The 14,895-nt window shown below is 50.0% G+C and overlaps 1 protein-coding gene and 1 long non-coding RNA gene across 7 annotated transcripts in view; one reads left to right on the forward strand and one right to left on the reverse strand.

Annotated features, from left to right (window-relative positions):
- The first annotated feature begins 433 nt into the window (after positions 1 to 433).
- On the forward strand, positions 434 to 10,754 carry LOC127545337 (uncharacterized). The gene is made up of 2 exons (XR_007949638.1): positions 434 to 1,562; positions 4,909 to 10,754. It is a non-coding gene; the product is annotated as an uncharacterized LOC127545337 (long non-coding RNA).
- A 691-nt stretch (positions 10,755 to 11,445) lies between these two features.
- Positions 11,446 to 14,895, reverse strand: part of PNPLA6 (patatin like phospholipase domain containing 6) — a 45,063-nt gene continuing 41,613 nt past the window's right edge. For 3 of the 6 annotated variants that reach the window (XM_051972526.1, XM_051972522.1, XM_051972521.1), the window contains 9 exons: positions 14,824 to 14,893; positions 13,751 to 13,867; positions 13,539 to 13,655; positions 12,772 to 12,920; positions 12,542 to 12,694; positions 12,307 to 12,426; positions 12,101 to 12,197; positions 11,895 to 12,004; positions 11,446 to 11,750 (listed from right to left, as the gene is read on the reverse strand). In XM_051972526.1, coding sequence (XP_051828486.1) covers positions 11,679 to 11,750; positions 11,895 to 12,004; positions 12,101 to 12,197; positions 12,307 to 12,426; positions 12,542 to 12,694; positions 12,772 to 12,920; positions 13,539 to 13,655; positions 13,751 to 13,867; positions 14,824 to 14,893 — 1,005 coding nt within the window. In that variant the 3' untranslated portion in view covers positions 11,446 to 11,678. The remainder of the gene's footprint in view (positions 11,751 to 11,894; positions 12,005 to 12,100; positions 12,198 to 12,306; positions 12,427 to 12,541; positions 12,695 to 12,771; positions 12,921 to 13,538; positions 13,656 to 13,750; positions 13,868 to 14,823; positions 14,894 to 14,895) is intronic. The other 3 variants (XM_051972525.1, XM_051972523.1, XM_051972524.1) reach the window with 2 other exon arrangements.

Raw genomic sequence — 14,895 nt, forward strand, 5'->3', positions numbered from 1 at the left:
GTTCCAGTCGGTGTCTGATGGGGGGGCGTGTCTAAGAGGGGAATCCTCTGGGTCTCCCCTCGTCTTGGGGTGCAATGTAGCGGTGGCGGAGAGAGGGGGTGTGTATAAGGGGTGGTGCTTCCTGGACACCCCCAGAGGCACCGCCTTCCTCCCCCGTCCCTTCCCCTCCCCCCCACCCCGCGGCGGTTTAGCCCCAGACAGACAGACAGACAGGCCTCCATTGTGCAGCTTCTGGGCGCACCTGAACTCTCCACACAAAGAAGGCCTGTCTGTCCGCTGGGTCTGCGCCCGGCCGCCTGCTCGTGGGTGGGTGCGCGGCAGGCGGGCAGGTGGGGATGGGAATCGGGGTGTGTTGGGGCTTGCGTTGTTCCAGCGCGCGGATGTGTCTGTGCCGGGAGGCGGGCGTGGACACATGAGACCCGGGCGTGGGTTTATATGTGTTCACATGAGAAGGGTGTATGACTGGCTCAGTGTGCATCGGGAAGGGAGACATGTGTATGTGTGTGCATAGGAGAGGTGTGTCTATACGTAGGGGAGGGGACCTGGGTTGTAGCTCTGTGTATGGAAGATGTGTTTGTGTATCAATAGAACGCTTGATCCCAAGGGATCTGAGAGAAGTCCAGAGACCTGGTTTCTAGTCCAGCTTTGATTCTAACTTGCCCGGTGACCTTGGGCAAGTCCATTCCCGGTGCCCCGTACTTCACCTATAAAGCGAGAAATTTGGACTCCAGGATTCTGATTCGGTTTGCCAGGCAAATCCATGGTGAATTGTACTATGAGGAGCTAAATGGAGTTAAGTCTACCTGTCGGTGTATATACTGGAGCCAGGAACTTAACATGTGGCTGCCAGTAGTCACACCTATGTGCTCATTTTTCACGTGATGACCAACAATGATTCCATGACCTTTTCAGCAGCAAAGGACAAACTGGTATTAGAGCACCAGTACATGTACGGACATAGCATCTCACAGAGCTACAGATTTCTATATCCCCACGTGTGTAACATGGGGGGATACATGGACACATAGATTCAGAGGCTCCAGGCTCAAGTGTAGAGGCAGCCTAGACAGCTACTGGATTCAATCCCTTATGAGCTAGGGAGATCTCAAACTAGTTGGGAGCCCAGTGGAGACAGACTTGGGGAGGGGAGTAGAAAAGCCTGCCTTAAAGAAGGGCTTTAGGAATAGCAGAGTCCAAGGACCCATTCCCGGCCCCAGGTGGCTCTGCCTTTCTGGCTCCCAAGAACCTAGAGATGGCACTCTAGTTATCCCTAGAGGCAGTCTAATATGGTGGATAAAATGCTGGTAAAGTTCAGAATGCCAGGGTTCGAGTACCTAGAAACAGTATGACATAGTGGAAGTTGTCGGACTTTCAATCCAAAAGACCTGATTTGTATTTCAGCTCACTTGTTAACTTTGTGACTGTGAATAAATCATTTAATCTCTCTTGACCTCAGTGCCATATCTACCCAATGAAGAGATTGGACTAGATTGCCTCCAAGTCCTTCCAACTCTAGAACTGTTATGAACAAAAGAAAAGCAAGATGGCATCTTCTCTCTTAGGTGAGGGCTAGAACATCCGTGTCTGTCTCCTTGTCCCCCCAGTCTCCCTCTCTTCCTATTCAATGCTGACATTAGTGACTACAAATTGGCAGTTGGATCTTGTGAATAAAGCTGAGGGAACAGGACTGAGTGCGGGAGAGGAGAGTGTTCTTATGTGAAAGAGAAAAGGACCTAAGTGCTTACCCCCCACCCTGGAACTGCTCCCTCATCCAGGACCAAGCACTTAGCCCTCCCTCCAACCCCCACACTAACCTGACTGGTATACCCAGCCCAGAACTAGCTGCATGGCAGGGCAGCTGGGTGCCTCCTGCTGGGGTTCCACCCATGATGCCCAGTTAATTGAAGCCCCAACCCTCCCCCGGGGGCTTGTTCCCTGGGACAGGGCAGGCCCCACAGGCCTGGGCAGCTCCCCCAGACAGCCTGGCTCCCCCAGCTCCTTTGGGGTGTGGGGAGGGGGGACCCAGGGAGCTAAGCCCTAATTGACCTCCTTGTAGATATTATTTTTCTCCCTCAGGACCCAGGTCCCCAGATCGTCAGTCTTTCCAAACTTCTTTCCCTCACCAGAGTGCCTAAGGCCCCTTCCCCTTCTTGTATATCATTCTCCCCTAAATAAAACCCATGGCACCCTAGAGCCTGGGATTGACGATGGAGAATTTCCAGGTGTAATTAAATGGATGTTGATTAACCAGTCCCAGTTATTAAAGACTGAGACCCAGCTACCAGCATTTGGGAGGGCCTCTGGGGTCTCAGGAGAACTTTAGAGTTGTGGGTAGTGGTGGAAAGATCACTGCACTTAGGGGCAGAAGATCTGAGTTTAATTCTATTTCTGCCACCAACTATCCATCCTAATTATGGGCAAGTCTATCCTGTGCCTCAGTTTTTTCATCTGTAAAATGGGGACAATAAACATTTCTGCCTGCCCCAGAAGAATGCTGTCAGGATCAAATGAAATAATCTGTGAAAATGTTCTGTAATAATATGAGCATTATGCAAATTTGTAATAATACAGATTCTTAGACAATGGGAAAATAGTGAATTTGGAGTAGGGGGCACAGGCTTCTCTTCCTCAACACTACTTTAAAGGGAGAGCTTAAGAGAGAGGTTTCCATCTCCCCACTAGCAGCACTATTCCCAACAAGGATTTCAAAAGTGTTGGGGGTGGGGGTGGGGTTCCTACCTTAGCCCCCACAATCCATTTCCCAAAGGGATTTGGAGGGGAAAGCCTCTACTTCCCCCTCCCAACATCATTCCCAAGGGGGATTTGGAGGGGGCCCTCCACCTTCCCCCAAAGCCATTCCCACCATTCTGGACCACAGCCCAGTTAAGCGGATTAGTTAGTCCTCAGGATTCCAGTCTGGCCTTAGAAATTACTGCTCTGATCCATGTTCCCAGAATTCCTCTGGTCTTTAATGGGTTCTGTCCCTCCCACTGAGGCTATAGCCTTCCCTGACCTATCGAAAAGACATGGAACAGACAGGGGGGAGGGGGAGCATGGCTCAGGAGAGGGGAGAAGAGCTGGCTGGCTGTCCTTCAGCAAGTCTTTTACTTCTCAATTAATCAAATTCTCATGATGGTGGTTCTAAAATCTCTCTTTCCTGAAATCTCCAACTTTACCCTCTTTGCCCCATCAGGAAACTGAACTGCCTACAATACAAAGAAGGTTGGTCATCTGTCCTGAGTTTCTTTTCCTACACATGGAAGTCTTCCCATGTTTTTGCCATCCCTTCCTGCTTCCTTCTTGTCCCTAAGGAAAAAATATCCATCCCTTCTAATGTTGAGGACTAACTGCCATCCTTCTACTTGTGCCTATGATCCAGCATTCTCAGAGATATTTTTTCCAGCATCTTTAATCTCTCCCTCCCTTCTGGCTTCTCTTCAGCCTATCAATATGTTGGGTCTCTCCTAGCTTAAAAGAAAAATAAAATCTTCCCTCCATCACTCTACTTCCATCTGAATTAGCCTATGTCGGCTTATTTCGTGTGCTACTGGATGGCTTTCATGATCTCCTTTTTCTTTCATGATCTCCCTCCTCTACCCCTCCCCCCAAGTATATACTCATCTGTTTACATGAAGAATATAATCTCCTTGAGGGCAGGGAATGTCTTCTGAGTCTTTCTATCTCCAGTGCTTGGCACATAGTTGTCATTCAATGCCTCCCAAATTGGCTTGAATTTCCTAATTGTTAGAAAGTAGAAGTGTGTACTTCTGAAATCCTTAGAAATCTGGGATCTGTTTCCATCAAAATGGTCCCAGTAGATTTTTCAATCTTTTATCTGTCCTCACATTCCTTGACTCTACCATTATTGCCTTATTCTTCCCCCTCCCACTTTTTTTTTTTTTTTTAGAAACACTACACTGTCCTGGTTCTCTTTTCCTCACTCAAATGTGGGAATCCCCCAGTGGTCACCACTCTTGATTCCAGAATCATATTCTTGGAGGGGGACTCTTAATAGTCATCTAGGTCAGCTTTTCATCTAATTCAGGAATCCCCTCCACAATATCCAACCTCTGCTTGAACAGTGGCAGTAAAACGGGAACTTATTCCCTAGAAGAATAGCCTAGTCCATTATTAGACAGCTGTTTTTTTAATATTAATGTCTGCCCCACATAGAATTCCTGTCCATTAGTCCTTAATTTCCCTCTCCTGTCTTTCAATCTGTCACATCGTTCCTGAAATGTAGTGACAAAAACTACAGAGTGTTCCCTATGTGGTCCCACAGTGACATCGAAAAGGAATGCCTTCCCAACCTAATTGAATTGACTTTTCTTGATGTCATGTCATCAGCTCATACTATGCTTACATCCCAGTGATAGCCCCTTATCCTTTTGACATGAACTATATTTTCTCTACATCTCCTTCCCCCCTCCCAACTTGTGTGATTTCATCCTGTTATAACTGTCTCATCATTCCAGCCTGTCAATAATGATAAGAGCTCACATTATATAAAGCCTTTTAAGGTCTGCAAAGGGCTTTCCTCCTGGATCTGTGAGCTTGTCAGTATGGGTATCCTCTCACTTGATGCAGATTGAAATTCATCTATTCTCTCTAAGCTTACGGAAATCTCATACGTGACCGCCCCTAAATCTGACACAGGGCATCTGCCACCATATGAGAGGCCTCCCTTCAATTTTCCTGATACCTCAAGAGTGCCAATGTGATATGGGGGCTATCAGCTACCTTTCAGTCTTGTAGTCCCTCTTTTAAGAATGAGAGTGGAGATTGAAGGCATTAAAATATCTCTGGATCTCTGCCCATGTGAAAATCTGAAGACATCCTAGACAGAGCACTGGATTCAGAATCACAATTCATGACTTTAATTCCTAATTTTGTCTTTTATTATTATAGATCATGAGACTCTGAGCAAGCCACAACTTTGCATCATCTGAAAATCTGAAGGCATCCTGGACAAGTGCACTGGATTCAGAATCACAATTCCTGACTTTAATTCCTGACTTTGTCCTTTATTATTACAGATACAGATTATATGACTCTGGGCAAGTCATATTTTTGGGAGAGCTTCAGATATTTGTGTCTAAAATGGAAGAACTAAACAAGATCGCCTCTAAAGATTCTTTCCAAAATTTCTGATCATATGATGGAAGGGACATTAGGGGCCATCTACACTTTCCCATAAACTGAATATGAGCCTTCTCCCATTTTCCTTTTAATCTCTAAATCTGGATCCTGGATCCATAGCAAGCCTCAGACTGATACAATGCTTAAAGGAGAAACCCATCACAATGTTTAGGGATATCCAATTTTGTTCATTTCTACTTGACTCTTGGTTAAAGTCCAGATAACCTTATAAAGCAGATATTGATGTCCCTTTTGGATACAGGATTGTGGGCCAGGAATGACTTTTTTGTCTGGATGCCTTTCCCTATTTCATTTTTCCTGAACCTAGATTGTGCGGAATATCTATGGAAAGAGCTTTGAGAGTTTCTAAAGGGAGGGCTTATCCTGTCCAGGGAAAGCATCAAATCCTGAGCACTAAATTACCAGGGAAGCTACTCCATAGGTAGTTTGCCTGTCGTTAATATACATTAATGTTACAGTGGGAAAAAGTGCTGGATTTGATCAAAGTCCGTGGGTCTGATTCTTGCCTCTGCCAAATACTATTTGTATAAGCCAAGGCAAGATAGGTAAGCTCCTAGAGCCTCAGTTTCCTCATCTGTAAATTGAAAGGGATAGTTTAGGTGACCCCCAAGACCCCTGTTAGCTTTATAACTATGATTGAACATTGAAAAAAACAGAGCCACAGGAAAATAGTGGTAACATACTATCAGAGCCCTACTTCTATGAGGGTTAACACTAATTCACTAGGCAATACTCCTTGAAACCTATTCAACCCACTGATATTCTCAATAACCATGTACATCCAACTTTGATACTTTCTATTCATCCACAAGGATACTATGAAACAGCCAAATGCTTCCTAAAAAACCAAATGCTAGTCTACTTCGTTCTCCAGCTCTCCCAAGCTAGTATCTATCAAAAAAGGAAATTAGATCAGTTGCACGATGTGGTCCAAATGAATCTGTGCTGGCTCCTAATGATCATTGCTTGCCTTAACGAGGTTATCAAATGTGTACTGCACTGCCTACAATAGACAGAAGCCATCTTCTTTCCTCCTTCTGAATATCAATATGACTATGAAATGGAGGCCCATCTCTAATCTTCTGGTGATTCTCCCATTCACAATTCCAATTTTACTGGCAATGGCTCAGCAATCACATCAGCAGATTTTTGGATTTTAAAGCAGCTAAGAGCTCTCACAACCATCTCCCTTATCTAGGACTTTAATTCCTGGTTTACTGTGTTTGTCTTACTCTTCTCAGTCTGAGATAAGTCTCCTAGTTAGAAAAGATGGAAGAACAATAGAATCCTTAGCTTCCTTCCAGGTTTAATTCAAATGTCAGCTCCTACCCAGTCTTCTCTGCTTCTAAACGTTGGTGCTCTCTCCTTATGCAAAAATAATCTGTTTATTTTTTTCTATTTACAGGTTGTAAACTTCTGGAGAATGTAACCTTTTTTGAGAATAGTGATTGTTTTTCATCATTTTTGCATGAGAACATCATGAATTTAGACCTCAGAGACTCTCTAGTCCAACCTCTTCATTTTACAAACGAGTAAACTGAGGCACAGAAGTGACTTGCCCAGTCATATGGATAATAATGCACATAGTAACCATATAAATGCTTAAGTCACTTAAATGTTTGTCTCAGTTTCCTCAACTGTAAAATGGAGGGTATTGTGAGAAGTTAAAGAATTTAGCCCACTGCCTGGTACCCAGTAGATGTCTAATAAAAGCTTATTTCCTTTTTTCATCTATTGAATTCTAGATGCTGCTAAGCTGGAGGAGGTCCCTTATACTAAAGAAATCATAACTTCCCTTCTATTCCTTCAGTTCAATTCAGCTAAATAGTTGATTGTCCTCTTTCACTTGTTAACATTAGGCCATCGCTCCAAGAAGTGGCTTTTATTTCCTTATTGCTCCCACCACGATTCTTGGTGTGTTCAGCAATAAGCTTCCACCCATCTTCATGACAGTATTTGTATAGAAATGCTCCAGACTTTTGTGTTCTCCTCAGTTACCTGTGCTCACTTCTATCCCTTGTACATACTGGTTTAAAGTTAACAAGAACTCCCAGAAGAGCCCCATTAATGTCTTTAGATCATTCTCTTTTCTTTTTCGCAGAATTGTTGACACAATCCTGTGTCAACAGAATTTCATTCTTGGAGAACATCCCATCCCTCCTCTTCTGTGTGTACTCCAAAAGTGACATCACCTGTTTTCTTGAACCTCACCTGCATTCGCTCCACTGCATTTCTCCCAGTAGGTTTGTAAATTTCCACATGGGTGTCAATCCTGATATACAGTACTATTCCAAAGCACCCTCAGTTAAATGTTTCTTCCTAATAACGTACCCCCGTTTCACCATACTCCAGACTAATGAGTCCATTCCATCAAGATTTGGGGATACTGATAAAATTATTTATATTTTACAATATTTTTTATTATATTTTGTGCTAAATCTCTTTTCCATTAAAGTTCTCCCTCTGGTACCTGGTCAAGAAGTAGGAATGCCAATTCCTGAAGGCTGGGGTCATGCTCCACAAGTTTTAATAGTTCCTACCAAGATAAAAATGCCTTCAGTCTTAGCTATTCTCACCAAGACAATTCCAAGGGATTTATGATGAAAAGACGCTATCTGCCGCCAGACAAAGATCTGATGGACTATGTGAATGCAGATTGAAGCAGACTTTTTTAACCTTTTTTTTCCCCCTTTTGGTCTAGGTTCCCTTTTGCAACATGATTAATATGAAAATATTCTGCATGACTATATGCATATAGACACATACATTTATGCCATATAGATCACACACACACACACAGAGCTATCTCCATATTTCTATCTAGACATAATCAGGCAGATAATGGCATCTTTTGACCAAGGTAACCCATGAAATGATTTTCCAAGGTACAGTGGGTTATGAGAGATGGATGACGGTAGCGTTCATGCTGATTAAATCATCAATCTTTTGATATGTGGAATCTTCCTAACTAGAATCCTTAAGAAGATATACATAAGCCTTGTTCTCAACTCTCTGAATTATTTCCCCGTAAGGCGCCTTGTCCATTTCCAATTTTCTTCCCATGCCCCATCTAGTATCCTTCACAGGAATCATACTTTTACCTGAATATTGACAAGTTTCCAGCCAAACACATTCTTAGATAGGAAGAGCCCATCATTCGAGTACCCCAAGCCATATCCAGAAAATCTAATTTGCCACCACACACACATCTGCTCATTCGTTTATATGTGTGTGTATGCGCATGCATGTGTGTGTATGTATTCATACATATTATTTGCCATCACATATAGACAATATTGATATGAAGAGGTAGATAGATAATCTCCAGTGCTTCAATTCCTGTGTCTTTCTTTTCCTTCCAAAGTCCCAACTTTTACCTGGTAGAAGAGAAATTCTACAAATGTTTTTAAAAATATTTTGATTTCTTGTCTGGGACTTTAAAGTCCCTAAAGATACATTCCAGAGAAAGAACAAAGAGCCCTCTGGAGGGGCGGAACTGGGTTGGGGGGGGAGTGATTTAGCCTGAAGCAAACTCAGGGGAGAGGCCTGCTATTCCACGTCTGAAGGAACGTCATGTGAAAGAAGATAAGATTGGCTGTAGAGGGCACAGCTAGAGCACCAGGTAGAAGTCATTAGGGGGAAGGGAAAGCTCCTTAAGGTGACCGTAAGAGGCAGCGTGTTCCTCACAGGTCTTCAAAGTATGATGACCATTTGTGAGCATGCTGTAAAGAGAATTCTTGCCCAGGGATGATATGGCCCTTCCCACTTCAACTTGCTATGGGGCCCCTGGACTGTGAGGGACAAGGGCTGGCCAGCCAAGGAGGAAGGACACCTAGGTCCTAGCAGGTGGAACTGGGCTAGACCAGCCAGGCAAAACCTGCTAGATCATCCCACTCCCCTCTGACCTGGGTTTCCTGTGGCCTCTCCCTGGCTCCCCTTTCTTCGACTGTCTCTCCAGTCTTTCCTCATTCTCTCAATTCCTAAGCATTTCTGCAGGGTGCTACCCTCAGGCTTCTTTATTTCTCTCTCAACACTTTCTCCCTCAGTGATTTCATCCACTCTCATGGCTTCAACTATCACTCCTACCCAGATGCTGGCCAAATCTGTCTCACTCACCCTACTTCTCTGCCCTCTGTTCTGCCTGACAGACACGGGGGCATCCCCTGATACAACAGATGCAGCAGGTTCAAAACCACATTTACCCTCCATGATAAACGTGGTCACTTCCCTCTTTATTCTGTTTATTGCACCATCCTCTTGGCTACCCAGACCTGAAACTTCAGGGCTCGAGCCCTCCTTTCTCACTTCCCACAATCAAGCTTTTGCCAAGTCCACTGATTCTATCTCTGCAGTATCTTTTCCATCCTTCCTCTCCATTCCCACGGCCCCCACCCTAATTCAGAATCTCCTTACCTCTCCCCTGGACTATTACAATAGACTCACCTGGTCTCCCTGACTCCATTCTCCCTGCTCAGGCCCATCCTTCACACTGATGCCAGAATAATCTTCCTATTAACGCACAGGCTTAATTACGTCTTGCCTGTAATAACAGCAAGAACACACATTTCCATGGCGCTTTGTAGCTTACAAAGGGCTTTCTGCACAACAGTGCTGGAGCGTGATAATGAATCATGTTCTTCCCTCATTTTACAGGTGAGGAAACAGAGGCACAATGAGTTTGAGTAACTTGCCCAGGGTCCCACACTCACTCAAAGCCGAGTCTCTGCTTTCTAGGTCCAGCCTCTTCCAGTACTACAGAGTCTCTTGAACAAGACTCTCATTTGGGAACACTGCAGATGACCCGTGCCATTTTAAAAAATGAGCCAGGATGCATGAGTGTGGCAAGTGAGGAACTCCTTCTACCAAAGTGGGAAGGCAAGCATTTATTAAAAACCTACTCTGACCCAGGCACAGAAATTCAACATAAAGACAAGACAAGGAAGATGTACATGAAGGTCAGCACCTTGTCTACAAATTAACTGTCTTAGCTGCCTGGCATTCTCGAGGACAAGCGACCTGCAGAGCCATCATATGCCCGGGACCCCAATCTGGCCGGCTCTCTGGCTACTGTGCCAACCTGCCTCTCACCATGTGAATTAAGTTCTATTATTCTGATTTTTTTCCCTAAACGATGGAAAGCGTCTCATCGACCGCCTAACTTTCCTTGCCTGTCTTGCTCAGGGGGATGAGGGAGATAGATAGTGATTAGATTGTAGAAGAATGTGGGCAGAAAGCCCCCAAGCCAGCTGCTTCTATCAGGAGGCTTCCTGATTGGCTAAGTGGCTCCAGAGCTGGGCCTGGATGTTGCAGTTCAGGTGGGTGAATCCCCACTTGGAGTGTGGAATATCTGGGGGTGGCAAACACCGTTCTCTGAAAGGCGACCAGAGAATCCAGGTTTAGAGAAAACCAGAGATTACACTAGGCTTGGAGAACTTGAGCTAGATAGAATAGATAGGAAAGTTTCGGGCACCACCCAGGCTGGAAGTAGGTCATTTTCCTTGATGTACATTCCTCATCACCCTGTGCCAGTGTCTTCTTTCTGAATCTGTATATTGGCTAACGCCCCTTGTAAGTAAATCTTCACAAGAAACAAACATGTCCCTGGTGTACATGTGTACAGAGAAGGGTGGGTATTACAAGGGGTGGGAACTAGACTAGGACCCCCCACTGTAGGGGTAGCGGCAGGAGAAAGGGGAACGTTAACAGGTTAACTAGACAAGGAGCAGAGGGGCCCGGGCCCAAGAAGACAGGCTTGGCTCACCCACTCTGACTCCCTGAAGCTGCAGCCTCCTCCCTCTCCTCACCAAGCTTGGCGCCCCCGACCCTGCCACACCACTCCCAGCTCCTCTGCCCAGCAAAGCCTTTTTCCCTCTCTGGAGGCTTCCTCAGGCCCCGGGGGCCTGCAGGGAGCACTCTCGGTCATTCTTGTTGATGTGGCCTTCTGAATTTGGGTATTTACGACCCGCTGGCCCCCACAGGTAACCCTAGAAATGATCGGGAGAAAGGAAAGGCCCTCAGCAGGCCTTGCTGGGCTGGGGTCCCCACCCTCTCTTCCCCTGCCTCGGTCCCGTCTCCACACCCAGCCGCCGTGCTCCCCGGAACAGGATCTGGGCTCCCGTCTGTGCCCCAAACCCTAGCCTGCGAGAACAGGGGCCATGGGCAGCTCAGTGGTGAAGCGTGGCCCCCTTGTGGCCACTTGGTGAGTAGCCGCCCAGAGCCTGCCTGAAAAGGGCTTCGGGGAAGACTCCACAGTCCGGGGTCCAGGAGGCAACAACAAGCAGAGAGGAAGCTGTGAGCATTTATTTGGGGGGAGGGGGAGGACAGGGATCAATTCAGTGCAGGCCCCCCCGCCCCGCCCCAGGGCAGCTCAGTCCAGTGCCAGGTCCAGTGTAAGTGCTGAGGAGTGGGGGGTTAGGGCTATTGCTTGGGGAGCCACCCCCACCCTTCCCTCCGCTGGGGCCCAGTTGGTCCTGGAGTCACTCCCAAGATGGGAGGATGGGATCCTCCCCAGAGAGGGCTCAGGCCTCCGCGGGAGAGCCAGGGGGGTCCTGGGGGCGGCCCCTCCGGTGCCGTAGACTCTTCTCTTCATCCTGTAACAGCAACAGCCTCGTGTGGGTCTTGGCCATGGCCAGCCCATGACAGAGGCTGGGACAGGGCAGAGGGGAGACAGCGAGGGCCGGGAATCAGGAGAGCTCAAGGGGAAACAGGAGGAAAACAGCGGCCGTTTTACTCACAGTCTCAAAGGTGCTGTTGGGAGTCCCCCCTCCAGGGGAGCCCCCTTCATCTCGGGCGCCGTCAGGCCCGCCATCCTCCTCGTACTCTGTCAGACAGTCCGATTCCTCGCCTGGGATTCAGGAGAGAGTCCCGGGCTGAGTGGGTCACCTCCACCGCTAGTCCTGCCCCCAGCCCGAGGCCCCGGCCTCCGCTCCCCCTCCCTCACCGTCGGCGTAGCTGTCAGACACGTAGCTTTTGGTCGGCTCGATCCGGGACACGATCTCTGCTAAGTCAGTAAAGCCAGCGCTGGGGCAGGTCAGCACCTGAGAAGCACCAGGGGAGGCCGGGCGTCTGTGGTGGGGGGCGGGGAGCCACCACGGCCCTCAATGGGGGTGTGGGGGCGGGGGGAGTGGGGAGAGGTCGGCGACTCACGTCGGTGGTGCGCCGACTCTCGTTGAGGTCAGCCGAACGCCTGTCCCTCAGCATCTTCTCGATGATGTCCCCGCGGCTCCAGCCCCCAAACACCACTTTCCCATGCTGGTAACCCACATCCTGCGGGGCCAAGAGGCAGGGGCTCAAGCGGAGATCTCCCCCCAGCCCTTCCTCCAAGGGGACTCCACCCCCAGCCTCGACCCCCTCCTCGGTCCCATCCCCCTCCCATACTCACATAGATCTGGTCAAACTTGCCAAAGTCCATGGTTTTGAAGCAGTCTATGGGCGGGCGCAGATACTCACAGTAGGAGCTCGATTTCACTATCTCTAGCTGCCGCACACAGGACACGTAGGCCAGGCGGGACTGGATCTCGGCCATGTCCGGCACCTACAAGGGAGCGGGCAGCCCTGAGCCCCGCCCGCGAGAGCCTCTGTCCCCGCGCTCCGGGTCGGGGGCTCCCTCACCTTGACCTTCTCGGCCCAGGGGTTGAGCCGTTTCCAGAGCAGCCACCAGCCCGACAGACTGTCCCCATAGTTGCTGAGGTCAGTCTCATCCTGACTGCCCACGTCAATGGCTATCACCGTCTTAGCCCCCATGTTCCGGGCGATATCAGCTGTGGGGCAGAGAAGGGCGGTCAGCCAGGATAACGGGGCTGGAGGGAGGGCAAAGGGGCCGCCACAGCGCAGGCCTCGGGAGGAGCACGCGGCGTTTCCAAGGGCGCCCTCTGGTGCAGCCTCCGGGCCCCCCCACGGCACATCCTGCCGGTGGCCGGGCCCCTCGGTCCCCGGGAGGGGCTGCCCAAGGCCACAGGACAGGCAGGGAAGGAGCCCCTTCCCTCCCACGCCACTGGCACAGGAGGGGGAAGAGAGGCAGAGACGGAAGGGCCCCAGGGCAGCGGCTCGCCGCCCCCGGGCAGCTCTCTGGGAGGCTTTCCTGCCACTCTGTGTGCCTGTACCCAGATCTTCAGGACCCAAAAGGGGGCGAGCTGGAGCGCCTGCGCTTGAGGGGGGAAAGGGGCAGCAGGAGGCCGGTCGGGACAGGGGAAAGAGACAGTGTGGGAACAAGAGGGCCCAGCCCCAGGGGCCGGGAGGGGCAGAGGGGTCACCAAGCCTGGTCCAGAACTGCTGGAGCTGCGGACCGAAGCCAGGGGACGCACCCGTGCCCATGTCCGCACATGCTCACTTACGCCTGCCGGCGCTGCCCTGCACCCACCCCGGGCCCAGCCACTTGCCTGGCAGGTTGTTGATGTAGCCGCCGTCCATGAGCAGGTGGCCGTCCTTCGGGTCACAGAGTGGGGGCAGGTAGCCCGAGAGCGTCATGCTCGCCCGGACGTACCGCCACAGAGACCCTGCCCAGGGAGGGGGGACACCACGTCAGGCCCCCCACCCCAAGGGCCCCCCCTCACCTGAGGGGGAGCCAGGAGCAGAGCCCCCCGGTGCTGACCTGGGACATTGTTAACATAGCACCCATCCACCAGGTGGTGCCCATCCGAGGGGTCACACAGGGGGGGCAGGTACGGGGTGTAGGAAGAGCTGGCCCGGACGTACCGCCACACGCTGCCTGCGGGGGACAGAGTGGGAGGGGAATGTGAGAGGATAGGGGGACAGAGGTGGGGGAGGCGACAGAGTGGGGCAGGGTGTGGGGGAGAAAGGAGGACTGGGGAAGGGATGGAGGGCACTGGACCTAGGCACATGCGGCCTTCAGAGAAGGGCAGACCATGAGGGGCAGAGCACAAAGATGGGGACAGCAGGAAGCACTGGACTAGATGTCCCCACACACCCCTTTCAAGGGGACAGAGAGGAACAGGAGCATGGGGGGGGAAGTGGCCAGGGGCCTGGCAGGGATGCTATCAGATAAATGGAAAAGATTAGGGGAAGAAGGGCCCAGGGACCGGAGCAGAGATATAAGAATCAAGAGTAGTACTGCGCTATGGGGGGATGGGAGAAGTGAGGAAGGAGGAAGAGGAGAAGAGGGCACGCTTTTCATCCCGGGGGAATTGGGGACCTTTGGTGGGAGCCCCATGTCTGCTCCCAGCTCAGGGCCTGTGCGTCCAAACCATCCAGAGGGTCCCTGGAGGGTTAGCAGGTTATCAGGTTAGAGGTTAGAGATCAAAGGGGCTGGGGAGCCCTGGACAGGACCCCAAGGCAAACAGGCAGCTCAGCTGTTAACAATGTCCCAGATGGCTCAGCCCCGGCTTCCCCTGCACCCAAGCCCCCATCCTCCATGGCCCTTTAAAGCTGAAAATCATCACTTCCCCAACCCTCATCACCCCGATCCCCTCCCTGAGAATCCACTCCAAGAGAAGCAGTCCAGCCCTCCTCCACAAGTTATCCCAGGGGGAGGGAACGGGCCCAGGGACAGCACCAAGGTTACCGCCAAAGGGTTAGTACGTGAGTGTTCCATCTGAGCAGGACCAGGCCCCGACACCCTCCCTGCTCCCCACTTCCTCGGCGGCCAATTCCCCTGAAGGGGAGTGCGGACATGGGCCCTAGGAAAGAGGATCTGGGAGGGCCTACCGTCCTTGTGCACACGCATGGCCGAGGCTGTGATATCTGTGGTCACGTTGAAGTAGGGCAGCCACAGATCCT

This window comes from Antechinus flavipes, chromosome 1 (assembly GCF_016432865.1).
Source record: "Antechinus flavipes isolate AdamAnt ecotype Samford, QLD, Australia chromosome 1, AdamAnt_v2, whole genome shotgun sequence".
Classification (NCBI taxonomy): domain Eukaryota; kingdom Metazoa; phylum Chordata; class Mammalia; order Dasyuromorphia; family Dasyuridae; genus Antechinus; species Antechinus flavipes.